The sequence below is a fragment of the Natator depressus genome, chromosome 3, assembly GCF_965152275.1.
Source record: "Natator depressus isolate rNatDep1 chromosome 3, rNatDep2.hap1, whole genome shotgun sequence".
Lineage (NCBI taxonomy): Eukaryota > Metazoa > Chordata > Testudines > Cheloniidae > Natator > Natator depressus.
The window spans coordinates 135,740,182-135,758,014 of record NC_134236.1 but is presented as its reverse complement, the minus strand read 5'-3'; the positions used below and the strand labels follow the sequence as shown (position 1 = coordinate 135,758,014).

Genomic DNA, 17,833 nt, shown 5'->3' with positions numbered 1-17,833 from the left:
AAACCCTAGATTCAAACACTGAAGTATGGGAAAGTTCAGATGCAGAGCCTGATGTTACGGCCATCTCTAATCAGATGTTTCCAAAAAAAAATCTTACTCTAAAACACTCTTCATTTTGGAAATCCCTAAGTATCCTTTTTGGTTTTTATATATATTAGAATCTTTTCCACATAGCATGCAGATCAAGAATCCTTTGAAACCAATACCTAAAAAAACATAGTAGGTTATAAATGCTTTTGGCTGTCCTTCCTTTCCCATGTGAGAATATAGTACTGCTCGTATCCTATTCTAAATTCACAAACAAAAATGGAATCCTTGTAATGTAATATTATTAGGATAATAATTAGAAGATATACAACTTTTTCAGTAAAAGGTGATTCTACTCACTAAGAACTTGACCCTATATTGTGCCAATGGGAAAAGAATGGGAGTATAGGGCTCTCAGCACTTCCATGAGTTTCTGAGCACCTTGCAGGATCAAAGCTTTAAAAGGCCACATTCTAAATTCCCTCTCTTCTGCCAGTGAAATTCTTTACCTTGGATTCTCCTCCTCCAAGTACATTTACCATCACTTCCATGACAGTCTCATGCATTCCTAGAGCCCTCATAAGATTAGGATGTTGGTAAAACACTTTATTATTCATGATGTCTCTATAAAGAAACATAATAAGAAAATGGATTAAAATGTACTGTTCAGGGAACATATTTTAATTTCTCTGTCACATGATACTCACACAACTACCAGTCTGAAGAACAAGCCTGCTCTTGCAGTTCTTACCTAGGTATACCCCCCTGTGTTTGCACAGGGACAGAAGGACTGGGCACAAATAAAGTTAAGTGTTAGAAGTTATTGAATTTTATTGATTGATTTCAATCCTTGTAATTTAATGAAATTCTAGAAAATGCACAAAGGATTGAATGCTTATTTCACTGTGTATTACCTACATGGAATGTTCGCAAAGCCACATGATACAGAGATCATAAGTCAAGTTAGAGGCCTTAGTGTAAATCCAGTGGAAAATACCTCGTCATGATGATGGCATGATATTTCCTCTCCTAATAGGTTAGCTGGATTTCAGCACATTCATACAGTTCGTGCATTCAGTGCACCTGAATTACATACATACCAATTTGATAGAACAAAACTCCTAGGGCTGTCAGAGGGAAGGGAGTAGAGCCAAAGAGGCATCATTCCGCCAGCCTCCGACTGTGTGCTGGACATCATACAGTCCATGGGCTGAGGGGTAATGTGACTGGCTGGCATGGAGGGGTGACAAGTAGAGCTATTCTCTGCTGCACCATTCCATATAAAACCCACAAGGAAATTGGCCAAGGGGCAGGCAGAGAGGCATTTAGTTCTTAGTGGGTGGAGGAGATACCCAAGGGGTCGTGCCAAGGTCTAGCACCTTTCACAAAGGCCCCAGAGTTAGTAGCATTTCCTCATGGTTTTAGGACATCCATAAGGTTAGAGGGCCATGACCAAGGACATTGTGGATTCTTCATCACTTGAAGTCTTGATTTAAACACTGGATGTCTGTGTAAAAGATATGCTTTAGCTCAGACAGAAGTTATGGGCTTGAAGTAGGAATTATTGAGTGAAGTTCCATGGCCTATATTATGTAGGAGGTCAAACTATATCATCATAATGGTCCCTGCTGGCCTTGAAATTGGTGAATCTAACATTTCCCTGACATTCCCACCCCATAGTGTCACCCTCTTCTTTTTTTTTTTATAACTAAAGCCTAAATCTGATATTTACTCTAATTTATTTTCATGCCACATAAATATTGCTTAGTACTGTATACTACATAATTTACATAGATGTAACCAATATGATAATTCATAATTATAACATCCTGGATTACCCCTATAAAATTGGTCAGACTGCTAGACGTGTTTTTTAATTAAAGAAAAGATTTTAATAAATAACAGTCATAGTGGAATAAAAACCAAATACAGTTATCTCACAGAAGAGCAATAAGATTTCCACAAAGAGGAAAACAATGCCGCAAAACAGGAGCTGTGGGTAAATGATATTAATAAATTAACCAGTCTAAGCCCAGTCCTTACTCCCACTGAAGTCATCGTGATCTCAGCCTGAGTAAAGAATGGAAAATGGAACCCGAAGTGATGTGACAATGGAAGCTTCAATTATCCATTAAATAACAAGTATTCTGCAGAGTTTCTAAGATTCATTCTGTCTAATTAAAAGATTGTACTATACAGGACAGAAGTGAAGGAATTTTTTTTCCAGTAACAGAATGCACATTTGCAAACATTGTCCCAAATAACAGCACTAGCAGTACCTGTACCATAGAAATGTGCCACTTACATCTCCAAGCCTTAGACATTTGCCTGTGGAATCTCCTATCAAGATCAGAAAAGAATTTAGAGTCTAGGCAGGAAAGAATTTACGACATGTCTACACTGCCACACAGTTTGGACTACAGAGGCGTGAGTAGCAGTACGCACCAAAGTACTGTGCTGTAACATTCCTGTGTGGCTGCTGCAGGCATGAACAAAAAGGTTCCTAGTTCGCATTAACGTAGTTCTCTTCCAACAGGATTACATTGATGCAAAATAGGAAACTTTTAGTTCATGCCTGCAGTAGCCACACACGGGAGTTACAGTGCTATTCACACCCCAATAGCCCCAACTTCAGGGCAGAGTAGACATGTCTTTAGTTCCAGTTATCCTCCTGTCATCAAGTATTAGCCACAGAAAGAACAATAATCATAAGAACTTTACTGGTTTTCCAATAAATGTTAACTTAAGTGAACTACTGCTCAAGAGAACATTCTTTCCTTTCTAGTGCACTTCAGCAATGCAGCTTTAAACATGAGCACCAATTTTGAAAATTATGCTGTCAATATTATTTTACATAAAGATAGAGATGTCTAATAAACATGAATATTTTTTAAAGTAATTACAATTTAAAAGCTGTAGCAAGCCTACAAATTATATACAACATAGAAATAAATATGAAAGCAATGTGCCTCAGGTCAGAGGAAAAATGACTAGATAATTATAAATGAGGCAACAGTATTGTTAATTCTCCTGCTAATATTGTGATATTTGCTGTTCTTCTTTTAGCTTCTGCTCCTGGAATTATGTGATTATGTAACCCAGCTTTAGTTAAAAAATGGTTGTGAAGAAAAGCTTGAAAACATGAACACTAAAATCTAAAAACCAGATGCATCAGCCACACTACACAATCTCTGTAGTGTAGCTGGCAGCTGTGTCATTACTAATAGTGCTTAACTCTATTAGCCCCTAATGACTTAGGTGCCCCCTCTGCCTGTTCCCCAGACAAGCCTTCAGGTCAAAGTTGCTATGGGATCTGTACCAGGAATCTCAACCCAGGAAAGCTGCTCCTGCTACGTGCCACTACGTGCCTGGCATCTACTCTGTGTGCCATGGGCCATGACCTTTTTAAAAAAGAGGGGCAAATCAAATCTTTCAGGGAGGCCACAGGCAGGCTGCTTTGGCTGTGTTCAAGGGCCTTAATTGCTTACTCCTCTGAATAGCCATAAACTCTTCTATCTCTACACCACACCATGGCTTAGATTTTCCTCCTTCATTGGGAACTGAGCCGTCCTGGACATGTAAGACACTTCAAGGATGGGCCAGTGGTATCAAGGACAAAGACTCTTTGAAAGCATAACTCTTACAATACTTGGCATAATTACTGAGCATATTATAAAGTGTGACAACTGAAAGACTCTGCTGTATTAGCTGTATCTCTGAAATAACATTGTGATGAAAAAGACCTGAAGAAGAGCTCTGTGTAGCTCAGAAGCTTGTCCCTTTCACCAACATAAGTTGATCCAATAGAAGATATTATCTCACCCACCCCGTCTCTTTATTATGATGAAAAAGAAAATTGTTCCTTTAAATATGATTGAGCAATGCTCCCATTTATCCACTGGAAGAGACGGATAGTTGACACTAAAAGAACAGGAGTACTTGTGGCACCTTAGAGACTAACAAATTTATTAGAGCGTAAGCTTTCATGGGCTAGAGCCCACTTCATCGGATGCATAGAATGGAACATATAGTAAGAAGATATATATATATATATACACACACACACACATTACAGATAAGTTGGAAGTTGCCAAACAAACTGTGAGAGGCTAATTAGTTAAGATGAGCTATCATCAGCAGGAGAAAAAACATTTTGTACTGATAATCAAGATGGCCCATTTAGACAGTTGACAAGAAAGTGTGAGGATACTTAACTTTAGGGAAATAGATTCAATATGTGTAATGACCCAGCCACTCCGAGTCTCGATTCAAACCCAAATTAATGGTAGCTAGTTTGCATATTAATTCAAGCTCAGCAGTTTCTCATTGGAGTCTGCTTTTGAAGCTTTTCTGTTGCAAAATTGCCACCCTTAAATCTTTTACTGAGTGGCCAGAGAGGTTGAAGTGTTCTCCTACCGGTTTTTGAATGTTATGATTCCTGATGTCAGATTTGTGTCCATTTATTCTTTTGCGTAGAGACTGTCCAGTTTGGCCAATGTACATGGCAGAGGGGCATTGCTGGCACAGGATGGCATATATCACACTGGTAGATGTGCAGGTGAACGAGCCCCTGATGGCGTGGCTAATGTGATTAGGTCCTATGATGGTGTCACTTGAATAAATATATGGACAGAGTTGGCATCGGGCTTTGTTGCAAGGATAGATTCCTGGGTTAGTGTTCTTGTTGTGTAGCATGTGGTTGCTGGAGAGTATTTGCTTCAGGTTGGGGGGGCTGTCTGTAAGTGAGGACTGGTCTGTCTCCCAAGATCTGTGAGAGTGAGGGATTATTTTTCAGGATAGGTTGTAAATCCGTGATGATGTGCTGGAGAGGTTTTAGTTGGGGGCTGAAGGTGACAAGCCAGTGGCGTTCTGTTATTTTCTTTGTTGGGCCTGTCCTGTAGTAGGTGACTTCTGGGTACTCTTCTGGCTCTGTCAATCTGTTTTTTCACTTCAGCAGGTGGGTATTGTAGTTTTAAGAATGCTTGATAGAGATCTTGTAGGTGTTTGTCTCTGTCTGAGGGATTGGAGCAAATGTGGTTGTATTTTAGAACTTGGCTGTAGACAATGGATCGTGTGGTGTGTCCTGGATGGAAGCTGGAGGCACGTAGGTAAGCATAGCGGTCAGTAGGTTTCCGGTATAGGGTGGTGTTTATGTGACCATCGTTTATTAGCACTGTAGTGTCCAGGACGTGGATCTCTTGTGTGGACTGGACCAGGCTGAGGTTGATGGTGGGATGGAAGTTGTTGAAATCATGATGGAATTCCTCAAGGGCTTCTTTTCCATGGGTCCAGATGATGAAGATGTCACCAATGTAGCGCAACAGAGTAGGGGCATTAGGGGACGAGAGCTGAGGAAGCGTTGTTCTAAGTCAGCCATAAAAATGTTGGCATACTGTGGGGCCGTGTGGGTACCCATAGCAGTGCCGCTGACTTGAAGGTATATGCTGTCCCCAAACGTGAAATAGTTGTGGGTGAGAACAAAGTCACAAAGGTCAGCCACCAGGTCAGCCGTGACATTATCAGGGATACTGTTCCTGATAGCTTGTAGTCCATCTTTGTGTGGAATGTTGGCGTGGAGGGCTTCTACATCCACAGTGGCTAGGATGGTGTTCTCTGGAAGATCACCGATGGATTGTAGTTTCCTCAGGAAGTCAGTGGTGTCTCCAAGATAGCTGGGAGTGCTGGTAGCGTAGGGCCTGAGGAGAGAGTCCACATAGCCAGACAATCCTGCTGTCAGGGTGCCAATGCCTGAGAAGATGGGGCGTCCAGGATTTCCAGGTTTATGGATCTTGGGTAGCAAATAGAATACCCCTGGTCAAGGTTCTAGGCATGTGTCTGCACAGATCTGTTCCTGTGCTTTTTCAGGGAGTTTCTTGAGCAGATGGTGTAGTTTCTTTTGGTAATCCTCAGTGGTGTCAGAGGATAATGACCTGTAGAATGTGGAGTTAGTGAGCTGCCTAGCAGCCTCTTGTTTATATTCCAACTTATTCATAATAACAACAGCACCTCCTTTGTCAGCCTTTTTGATTATGATGTCAGAGTTGTTCCTGAGGCTGTTGATGGCATTGTGCTCAGCACAGCTGAGATTATGGGCAAGTGATGCTGCTTTTCCACAATTTCAGTCCGTGTAAATCGACGGAAGCAATCTATGTAGAAGTCTGCATCCCTCACAAGACTTGACACACTTATGAGAATGACAGTGAGGCTTGAGCAAAGATTAAAAACCATCAGCCTTTTCATTAAGCCAAATATCTTGGTCTGAGCTCTCAGATGGTCAAAAGCTATTTTACTGCTCGCTGTACTCCCTGGACACAGGAATGGCTAGAGGCAACAGAGACATATTTGTATCTTCTTTACTGGTGGAACATAATAAGAATGGAATTGTTTTCCTTATTCCTTTTAAACATCTAGCTATGATATATCTGCCTCATATTTGAGATAGAATGTAATTGGTCACTGCACTTACAATAATTGATACATTGCTTTCTTTTCAAAAAAGCAGCTATTACGGACTCTGCAAGTGTTTGACTTTGTGAATCAATTAAACTATAATCTCTGGTTTCAACTGCATAATTTAGTTAGAGACAAGCCATCTATCAATCCCACAGAGGTGCTATGTACATGCCCCTACAGTTACCTCTTGAACTGTTAAGACAAGGTACTTTGAGCTCTTTCCCATGTGCATAGATCACTTAAGGGCTATCTTAGCAGTGTGTGTGGATTTAAGAATGGATATAAGATGATACATAGAAAAAATGTTTAGGGCAATTTGAAAATGTATATTCCAAGTTTTGGTAAAATTATACTAATCCATCAGATATGTCATGGGCTTAAACTTGTAGATAGAACTTTTTTGTGGATAGAACTTTTCTGCAGAGGTTGAGACAAGTCAGACACAACATTTAAAAAATATAAGACTTCAAAACTGAGCTGATTTCATTTGAGGTGGGATCACCAAGGGCAGCCCTATAGGCCCTCATAGGAGACTCCTCAATCAAAGGTAGGTGGAAGAGTCAGAGGAGATCATGGCCTGCTCATACCAGAATCTCATACCAGATGGGCAAAGTATCAGACCTCCACAACAAATATAGATCATGGAATGCTGCCTCCACGAGGTCCTGTTCAGAACCAGGACTACATATGGATACAGGAGAACTGCCAGGGTAAAGGGAGCAAAAATGACAAACAGATCCCTGACAATGAGTTGAGGCATCCCTCAGTTCCAACCTTTCTTGGATCTGGAGGTCTGCTTGGAGCAGACAGGTGCCTGGATCTGTGGCTTTTATGATACCTACAAGTTCCAGTACCTGGGCCTGAGAACTCACATGTTTCTCTTACGGCAGAGGGGACTAGATCTGAGGACTCCCTATGGTTATTAATCGTTTACCTACAGGGAAAAGGTCAGAGTTTTAGTGGCTTACTTGGTAATTCAAATAATTAAAATAGCACTAACTACATTTTGAGAATTAAATGATTAAATATATATGAATAATGAAATGCAAGTATAATTAGACCTACACAGAATTACAAATGGAAGAAAATGTAGGGAAGTTCTAATTCAAGTAGACAGATGCTATCTCATTAATTTAAAATCATTTTTGACCATACTTCTCTACTGACTGTCATACTCTGGAGGGAATCTCACTGCTGCTCATAAAAGTACATTGTAATAAAATAATGTCACCAAATATATAATGCTTGAATCCACATAAAAAGAGAGAAAATGTAAGAGGCAAGCTGACCAGCACTTCCTGTGAGGTACAGAGCATGCTCAACTCATCATGCAGAATCAGAGTTAAGAGATGTGTACAGAGTGTAATTGCTACTGAAAAGTCAAATATATTTCACTAGTTACCACCAAAGGCATTTTTGAGGAACTAAAATGTTCCCGATGTGTCAAAACAATGGTGCAACTTCATACATAAAGTTGGGGTTATTTAACCAGGACTGACAATGCTCTGGGCCCACAGTCAACATGAGGGGGACATAAAAAGGGGGTGTGCATTCTAGGTGTGCTCTGCTAGGTGTAAGGTCTAATAGTGGGCAAGCTATGGGAGTAGTAGAGGAATCGGTGTGGGGATTAAGGCTGGGTAAAAACTTCTTTCTTGTTCTTCTAGACAACTAATGGCTGTTACATAGCATTCAGGGCTATGCTGCTTCAAGAGGAGAAAAAACACTGCCTCAAGCAACAGTAAAAAACGGAAGTGGAAAATCCAATTTTTCCCTTTTAGTTGAAAGTCCCAGGGTGATCTTTACTGATGGCAGGGCTACTTATATGCATATGCAGCCTCTATGCATTCAATTTATAGAAAGGTCTAAATGCTGATCCTGATTGTATCCTTTAAAGTGAAGTTATAGTGTTTCAAATAGGACTGATATATTACTGTAGAACTGTAATGCTCTCCACTTTTGCTTCTCCCCTCTATGAATTTTCCAAAAAGATAAGACCTTATAGTGCAGTTTACTATTATTCAAAAGACATCTTTGTTAACAATGCTTCAAAGCCTAGATCTTAGAACTACTGAAGCTCCTATCTATCTCAACCCAAAACTTCGCTTTTAGCCTCCTTAAACCACAGACAGAAATCATATTTACAGTCAAACAATATGCTTAACCCAAGTGATAACAATGAGACAAATAATTGGAAAGTAAGAGATCTGTCAATCAAATGTTACTGTACTCCAGTGATTTACCCTAATCCACGAATCATAAGCTTCTCTTCCTCCTTGCCCATTCTGACGCTAAGCAAGGAACGGATCTGGCCCAGGGATGCCAAGAGGTTGATTGTATCTTCCACTGATACACCATTTATGGTGTAGGTCTTCGGTAAGCTTCGAACCAGACCACCGATACCATCATACTGGCGATGCAGCAATACAAACATGGCCCTCACTAACTCCGGATCCTCTATTATTGACTCCTGAGCCCAGCGTACCATGGTCTCTGAAATCAATTGCTGAAGAGTGGCTAAAAAAGAATGAAGAATGAAAAAAAATCAGAATTAATTTCTCATGTTTCTAATAACAGTCTCTTTGAATGCATTATGCAGCATATTAGAATTAGCACAATCAAGAAAAAAAATTATTCTTGTTTTCTTAACAGGCTGAGGTACAATGTAATACGTTGTGTCAAGAGAAAAATATGCCATTATAGGGAAAACAAGCAGTAATATTTTGCTGCAAGAAGCTAGCTTTAAAATAATAGATATCACTTCCACATATGACAGTGTAAAAGAGCACGAAGATGTACTGGATCCTCACTGGAGAGTGACTTTACAGCAGTGGCCAGCTCCACTTCCAGATACTTTTTCCATGAGTTTTGAAAGCATGAGTTTTTATTATTATTTTATTATTATTATTTATATGGTAGTATCACCATTGTCAGCTTCTGTGTATTGGACTATTAATTTAGGATACAGCGATACATATCTTATTTTAAAAAAAGTAACTGTTTTGGCTGACATTTCAGACAATACTTGGGTTGAAGCAAAGATCCCATTGAAAAACCAATATTGTACACTCCGAAAACTTCAGTTAAGCCTGCTTTGAGTCAGAGCCATAAGCTTAAAGGTACGCACAGAAGCTTCCCTTAAAATCTAACTTCCTATGACACATAACATATACGGAGATGCCAGAACTTTCCACCCCCTTCCCCTTCAGAGCAGGACTACACTGGACTTTAATTTAATTTTACTTACAGGGCTTCTTAGCATCATTATCAGCTGGTTTCTCATTTTGTTTCTTCTTTAAATATGTGACTTTTTCTACTAGGTACATCAGGCGACCTCTAATGGTTAAATCACTGTTTCCATCCAGGGCTCCATCTTCATCTAATTCAATTCCTGAAAGCAACAAATATTAAATCGCTAAAAAAATACAGTTGAATAGATGACAGCTGTGCTCAGTGTCCAAATGTGACAATATGCCAAACTGATTTTGTTCTGCTCTGTTAGCTAAGTGTCCTACAAACAAATACATATATAGTACTGCTTCAAAAGTTATATCAGTTTAAAGGTTAGAGTAGAGGACTGGGAGCTGGGAATCCTGTCTGCTGCTGTCATTTAGTCAGTGTGTGACTGTGGGTCAGTCTCTTAGCCTGTGCGTGCCTTAGTTTCCCCATCTGCAAAATGGGATAATACCTGCATTCCAGGGGGTTTAGTGATGCTTGACTGAGGTTTGTATTTTGAGATCCTCAGTGGAAAGGCATTATAGAAATGAGGGCATTGGCATGGCTGTTAATTCATTTTTCAATGAGTAGGTATGAGCAAGTAACTCCATTCATTCATTATATCATGGCACATGTGATAGGCAGCTATAAGGAAAAACAAGGTGTGAAAATGCAAAATATGTTGATTTGATGCAAGATTTGTTCTTCATTTTTATGGTTTCATCTAAAATAATGTAACTGAAACCTAAGGGTTTGGTCCAGGCTGATAACTAATATTAAAGTGTCATGACTATATGAGTTCAAAGTAAAAATGACATTTAGTATTTTTTTTCAAATTCAGAATTATTCAACTTTTAAAAAATATGATGGTCACTTTTACAGCAGGATTCTACCTCACATTAGATCATTCTGCTTGCTCCTTTGGTATTTTTGATAAAGAAGTTGGGTTGTTTTTAAAATGTATTTGCCTTTTTTCAATTAATCCCTTTGTGGGATGTGATCTATTCTCTGTTTTCTTGCTTTTCACCCCAAGGAAAATGTTAATGCATAAGTCATTGATAAGACTACAATTAAGTCATGGGTATTTTTTAGTAAAAGTCACCTGTCCATGATTTGTACAATAAATACCCCTGACTAAATCTTAGCTGGGGGCTACTGCTCTGGGGAGCCCCTGGGAGGCTGCTTCTCTGAGGGGCCCCTGGGGCCAGCCCCACTGGCTGCTGCTCAAGATGTCCACGGGGCCAGCAGCACCAGCTGCCGGGGACTGCTGAGCAGCAGCCGCTTCGGCTGCCCCCTGGACCACTGCTCAGGTGGTCCCCGGGGCCAGCCATATCGGCCAATATTCGGGAGGTCCCCCGGGCCAGCTGCCGGGGGCCACCGAGCAGCGGCCGGTGCATCTATCCATGGGGCTGTCTGGGCAGCTGGCCTCTGGGCCAGCTCCTTTGGCAGCCCTGGGGTCAGCCACACTGGCTACTGCAGAAGTCACGGAGGCCGCGGAAAGTCACAGACAGACATGGAGCCCTAGTCATCAATAATCACATATTTTACGAATTATAAACTAGTTTGTAAGGAAATCGCAATCTGATTGGTGGAAATTCCTTTTAATTTAAGTAATTAACAATAATGTAACTGAATTATCTAATCCAGTTAGAGTACAGAAACACTCTACAGTTATAGATGCAAAAATGCCAGTTCCATGTGTCTGATTTGCAGAATATCAGAATGATTATTTCTTAACCAATACACAACATATGAATTCCCAAATTATGACTGGTTGACAGTCATCAGTAGCCAGTTATCTACAACCAAGAGTTGCATAATCTGTGTTTGTTTCCTTTTGACTACATAAATCTATGTACTCTGCCCTACTATAATCCCTCTTCTCATTGGCTTCTGTCTAGCTCTTTCGTTTTTTTGTAGCTTTTCTTTTCCATTTAAAATTGGAATATTTAATTCGAAATGTCATAACAACAACAAGAGTCCTTGAAGGTCCCTCCTGTTAAAGACCCAATCCTGGAAGAAACTCAAGGCAAAAAAATCAATTGGGTTCTAGACAAGTACGAAGGCCTGAGTTAGAGAGTCCCTTCCAGGATCAGGGCCTGAGTTAGGAAAAAAATAATAATCACGTGACTCGGCTGCAGCTTTCTCCATGCGGGAGGGGAGGAGGGAGAATTTAAATGTGAAGCAGCTCAACTGCCACCTCCCTCTGCTGCTTGTCAACTGCTGGCTCCTTTTACAAACTGAGCAGCTAATTTTTCCTGTTTTCTACAGGTGATTTACAGAAGAAGGCGGCATGAATAACTTTAAATAGAGAAGTGGTGATTATCCACAGCTTTGTCTTATCAGTCTCTAGGAGACTGAAGCAAAATTTAAATGGAAGGAACCTCTTCACTGGATCTGCAGTGTCCACAGATGCGTGTTTAACATTTGAAAAATTATTTTGTTTTGGTTTCTTGGCATTTACTTTATTTTCTTACAATGGTCAACATTTTGACACTAAAGAGACTGTTGCATTTCATGTAATTATTGTAACAAAAATATTTGGACTGAGCTTAAGCACCATTTTCTCTGTCTGTCTTCAACAAAACCCTCAGCCTCAAAGTTTTTAGTAAGTGAACTATAATGTTTTTTTAGCATGTTCATTTTTCATTTTCATTTGCCTTTGGAGAACTGGAACAGCTGTTATTGTGGTTAATAGGACCATAGTTATTTTGATAGAGTGAAATTCACCTATTGGTGAATGGGAGCAGTTTACCTATGGTACTGGGGGAAAAGAGGAGCAACAGCTGCTATTCTAGCCCCAGATTATTACTGAAGAGCTATAGAGCTTCCCAATACCCACGGGAGCTAGATTTCATTCACTAACCTCTGAGGAGTACCACACAAATTCCATTTATTTGGTGCTTGTGTGAGAGGAATGAAATTTCCTCTTGTCGACTAAAATGTAACGTGTTTTCTTCTATTCTGATCAGATGAGAGGGTGCACTTGTATTATAATGACTGAGGAATTCAGACCCCCTTGTGTATTATCTAGCTACCTGTTGCTGACATAATTTAATGGGTAGCTTGGTTTTGCTGAAGTTATTGAATCTGGCTAATACAATTTCAGAGACAAGAACATTCAAAAACAGGGTTTACCACAATGTGTCATTAAGTCCTCATGGAACTCCAAGAGTTGATCTCTAATTTCTTCAGCGCAAGGACAATCACTTTTATCATCCTTAAAATTCAGAAGCATGTTAATCTTAAAAAGAAAGAATACAAAAGAAAGTTTAAAGCTTTGGGAGCATCTTTTTGAACACTTTGCAGTAGGCTAGAAGGGAATATGGAAAGCCAAGGATGCCTGGAATCCAAATAAGTACTTAGAAGACCAATAAAGTATCCACAAGGTTTACAGTTAATATGCAAATACTGCATTTCTTTTTGCACATTATCTCCATAAATATGTGCAGATAACAAATTTTAAAACATTTTTTCTATCATAGAAATCTTTTAGTTAAACTGAACTACACAAATACCAGAGGAACTATGATTTTTGAAGAGGAAAAAAATTAGGCATTTAAGTAGAGTAGGTAAAAAAGGTAATAAAATGAGCATCAGTGTGAACTGGCGGCTAGAGCACAGGATAGGATCCTGGGTTCCGTTTCCAACTCTGCCACTAATTAGCTGCGTCACCTTGGTCAAATCACTTAATCTCTCTGAATATCAGTTTCTCTATGTTTAAAATAGGTTAAAAAGCATGTTGTAAAGTTTAATAAATGAATGTTTGTAAAACATTCTGAAATCCAGAAATGTATGTCTATGCTAAGTTTTATTATTACTGCAGAACCTCATCTGAGAACTGTCTACTTTCCTGTAATGCCATTGTATACAGAGACAGAAGAGCATGACAAGGCTGTACTCTAAAAGCTTGTCTACACTGGGAAATTACACAGCACTAGACAACGCTAATACATATGAATGAACACAACATATTACTCAGTGTAGATAAAGACTAACATCCCGTGGTGTCATGTCATGATTAGCCCTAGTGTGGACCTTAGGGCTAACCACAACCAGCTGACTGACAATGTTAAACATGACCTATCCTTGACTGCACTGAAGTTGTACATCATGTATGTTGAAATACTTGATTTACCAGCATAGAAAAGGGTGAGAACCGAATGAAAATTTGAATGTTAGGACACAGCACTCTGACTGGGCTGGGATCCTACTTCCCTGCTTTGGCTTTTCTGCCACGCTCACAGTCTGGAAAAAGAATAACTGCCCATTTTAAGTGGTACCTGCTCTTGAGGTGGAGACCGAAACTCTCTTGTTTTTCTGGCTGTCAGTGCGGCAGACATGTTTAAGGCCTGCATAACTTCATTATATCGGAATCGCTGATTCTCTTGAAGCTTAAACACAAAATCATCAGAAAATGCTACAATGGCTTCTATCCGGTGACGTATCTGGCAGTCACAGAGGTACTGGAGTAGGTAACACATCTGAGAAAATATCAGAAAGAGGGCAACAAAAAGTAGACAAACTTTTAAAATATTCTGTTAACACATAACTGAGTGTGGATACTGTAGACGTCAAGTGATAAGGCAGAACCTGTTATCAGATGAATTGACAGTAATCTGCGATACAGTCATGCTTGAGTTAGTATTGGGGCTTATAAATTGCCATCTGCAGGAGATCTATCTGCCTCAGAAACATATACAAGGACATGGGAATTGTGCTAGAGTAAAAAGATAATAATATAGATTTAGACCTTGTCTATACAGCAATTTAGTGCACAGCAAGCTGAGGTGTGAATCTACAATGCACCGGCCTGCCGTGCACTAAATGGCTGTTTGGGCCCTTAGTGCTCTTAGTCTCTATTTCCAGTGGGTCATCTTTTGCATTTGTACATGGAAGCTGCAGAATGCCCTATTAAATTAGTTCCTTTTAGAAATTAATTCTGACCAGATGATAACAGTTGTTGCTAGGCTGATGGCTAAAATAATACCATTTTATTAGCAATTTAACTCCACAGTTTACTACCAGTAAAGATCCCCCTTAGGCCCAACTAATAACCACAGGGCAGCTCAAATGAGAGAGTACAACTTACAAAAAACAGAAATGTATCTGAATGTATTGGTTAAACGTTTCATCAGGACCCTCTAGTTTTTTTGTTTTGGGAGAGTGTGTGCACCTGTGCAAGTGAGATAGCTCAGTGGTTTGAGCATTAGCCTGCTAAACCCAGGGTTGTGAGTTCAATCCTTGAGGGGTCCATTTAGGGATCTGGGGCAAAAAGTGGGGATTGGTCCTGCTTTGAGCAGGGGGTTGGACTAGATGTGACCTCCTGAGGTCCCTTCCAACCCAGATATTCTATGATTCTATTAATTCCTTTATCTTTCTTTATAAAATAATCACATCCATCTCTTATTCATTAAAGGTGAGGTCACCCAGAACAAAGCCTATGCACCACTTATATCCCAATTAATCTAATTTGATGGCTTCCAGGGATTTAAGTGGTACCTAGGCCTTGTCTGTCTCTCTGCTCAGGGGTGAATTTCATCCTAGAAACTACATTGTGCCATTTAAGATACCTTATAGAAAGGGGTATTGCACAGTCACACGGCTTCAGGGCAACAATGGGAGGCCTTCTGCCTAAACTGACAAAATGACTCCCACAGCTTCTGGGCATGCAGAGGCAGAATGACTATGTCTGCTACTATGCCAGTGCCGGTTCAGCCTTTTGTTGTTGTTGTTGTTGTTATTTGGTTGCTTGTTTTTTTCCCTCTACTCTGTTGATTGACCAGCCCTTTTTTTTTAGTCGCTCCTAGGAGGCACCAAAAATGGCCAAATGTCTGACTGTTCCTGAATAAGCTCCATGTAGACAAGCCCTCAGCTCAACCTCTCCGATGCCCCTTTTGGGTCTACTTATGCCTAACCACCCCCGCCCCCAAGCCAGTCACTGATCAACTATGTAACAGCCAGGAAGAAAATAGCTCTTAGAAGCTGCTCTCACTTGGTTATCTACTAACAGCCACAATTCTCCAAAGAAAGTTGAAGGGAAAATGTAATACATTATATATAAGTCGCTGCTTCTAAATTTATAAAACGACAATTTTATTTTTTTTTTATTCAGAAGATATTTCCGACCTAATTATGTTTTATTTATGTCAGATTTGGTTCGAAACAGGTCTCACATCGTCCACCAAGGCTACTGTTATCATAGGGCAATAAAGGGGATAATGCAAAATTATATCATTAATAGCGATTATATTTTTAAAAGACAATGTAAAAAATGCACTACAGGTGCACGTGTGCCTGCAAAAAAGAGTGCATGGCTTGAAATATGCTTCAAGACTGCTGTGTTCCTTGAAATATTTGAATGAAAGGAAGAAGGAAGTCTGAAATATACAAACAGCCACTGATACTGTCTCAGTCATTACCTGTAATTTTACTGGTTCAGGAAGTTTCATTTGAAGAAGGCCTTCCGTCAGCACCCGCCCCCCTTTGACTTCTTCCTCTCCTCTTTCTGGCTTTAGCTCCTCTGTACTCAACTCCTTCTCTGGCACTTCACTCTCATCCTCCTGGCTCATGCCTTCCTTGAAAACGCTGGGCTCAATCAGCTGCAAGATGTGTTTCAGATCCCCATTATGGAAGACTCCCATGATTAGCAGAGTGTAAAAAAGCTTGATGAGAGGGACAAATAGAAACTCTGTTGTACCCCCTACTGGATCTCTGACATGGAGGTTGCCCTCTTGAACAGCCTCAGTCAGCATCTCTATAGTTTTGGCCTTTAAGATATCCAGAGGAAATTCAGGGCTAAATTGATAGCACTCGCTGCTAATGCTTACAAAACTGGGAGAGGAGAACTGGATTCTAGGTCGTAGTGAGGTGCTGAGTCCTATACCAGGGAGGCCATGTTTTTTGTTCTCATCAGGGAACAGAGTAATGCTCTTGGTCTCATCTGTCATCGGAACAATAAATTCATTATTCATCATTAACCTGGCCGTGGCATAGGTGTTGAGGTGGATGTCAATGAGTAAGTCGTAATAGCCTGTGCGAAGCAAGCCTGGCATATACTTATTCTCAATGCCATACAGAAGCTGAGATTCATCCACATGGCTGCACATAGCATGTGCCACCCGGTTGTTCCCTAGAGCACAAACGGCTGAATACAATCGGAGGGTATGATAGTGAAATTTCAGCAATTCTTCCTGTTCTGTCAGTTCTAAAATATCTATAGACCTGTAGAGAAGAAGGGAAAATAGAGGAAGTTCCATATCAGTGCAGTAGCTAGGAACATAGGACTCAAAAAGCAAGAAAGTTATTCAGAATTCTACAATTGTGCAATATGGGCAAATTAGCCATTGCTCTGGACCTTGAATTTTTGACTTCCTAACTTTCAGGTATTTAAACTTGCAATTTTATAGACAACAGACGGCTTAAAAATCATGAGCCAAGCCTTGAAATTGTTTAGACTGAATAAAAACTATCACTTCAAAAAACTCCAATCGTCTTCAGTGGGAGCAGGATCAGGCGGAATTATTTAAAACAAATTTCCCTTTAGATTTAGATTAGAAAAAAAAATTAGATAATTGAGAACATAAAGACAACATTCAAATTAACTTTTCACTATTCATGCTACTTATTTACTTTTCATTTCAGGCTGGACAATGAAAATAGACTACTCACTTTCACTTTTGGTTTCTCATCATCATTAATGTAATATTCTAGGCAATTTCACTTACAGGTTCTTGTAGATTAGCACAATGCTGCAATATTTGGGTCACAAATACTGTGTGGGGATGTATTACACTTGTTTTGAGGTTTTATTTAAATGTTTCCTTTAGAATTTAACGTTAATAAAATCATGGAAATGCTTCTATTGGCCACAAGTTTTGTAAAAGCTTACTTTTACAAAAACTAATTTTGGGGCTTTTCATAACATAAATGTAGGTTTTTGCTTTCAATTTCCTTTTTTTAAAACAAAAGCAAATAAAACCTATATGCATTGGAGTTGAGTAACAGTCCTGCAAAGTCTTTCAGGTTTGAAACACAACAGCAATGGAGATTTCAAAACAATCTAGTTCATGAATACCTCTTGCTCTCATCTGTACATTTTTAAAAGTGAGATTAGATCATAATACAAGCTAATCACTTT

At 39.7% G+C, this 17,833-nt stretch overlaps 1 protein-coding gene across 1 annotated transcript in view; it reads right to left on the bottom strand.

The window, feature by feature from the left end:
- Positions 1–17,833, bottom strand: part of RYR2 (ryanodine receptor 2) — a 698,126-nt gene that overhangs the window by 237,144 nt on the left and 443,149 nt on the right. Inside the window, exons 36-41 of the mRNA XM_074948896.1 lie at positions 16,116–16,917; positions 13,977–14,177; positions 12,832–12,937; positions 9,725–9,868; positions 8,721–8,994; positions 537–651 (exon numbers count right to left, since the gene is read on the bottom strand). Coding sequence (XP_074804997.1) covers positions 537–651; positions 8,721–8,994; positions 9,725–9,868; positions 12,832–12,937; positions 13,977–14,177; positions 16,116–16,917 — 1,642 coding nt within the window. The remainder of the gene's footprint in view (positions 1–536; positions 652–8,720; positions 8,995–9,724; positions 9,869–12,831; positions 12,938–13,976; positions 14,178–16,115; positions 16,918–17,833) is intronic.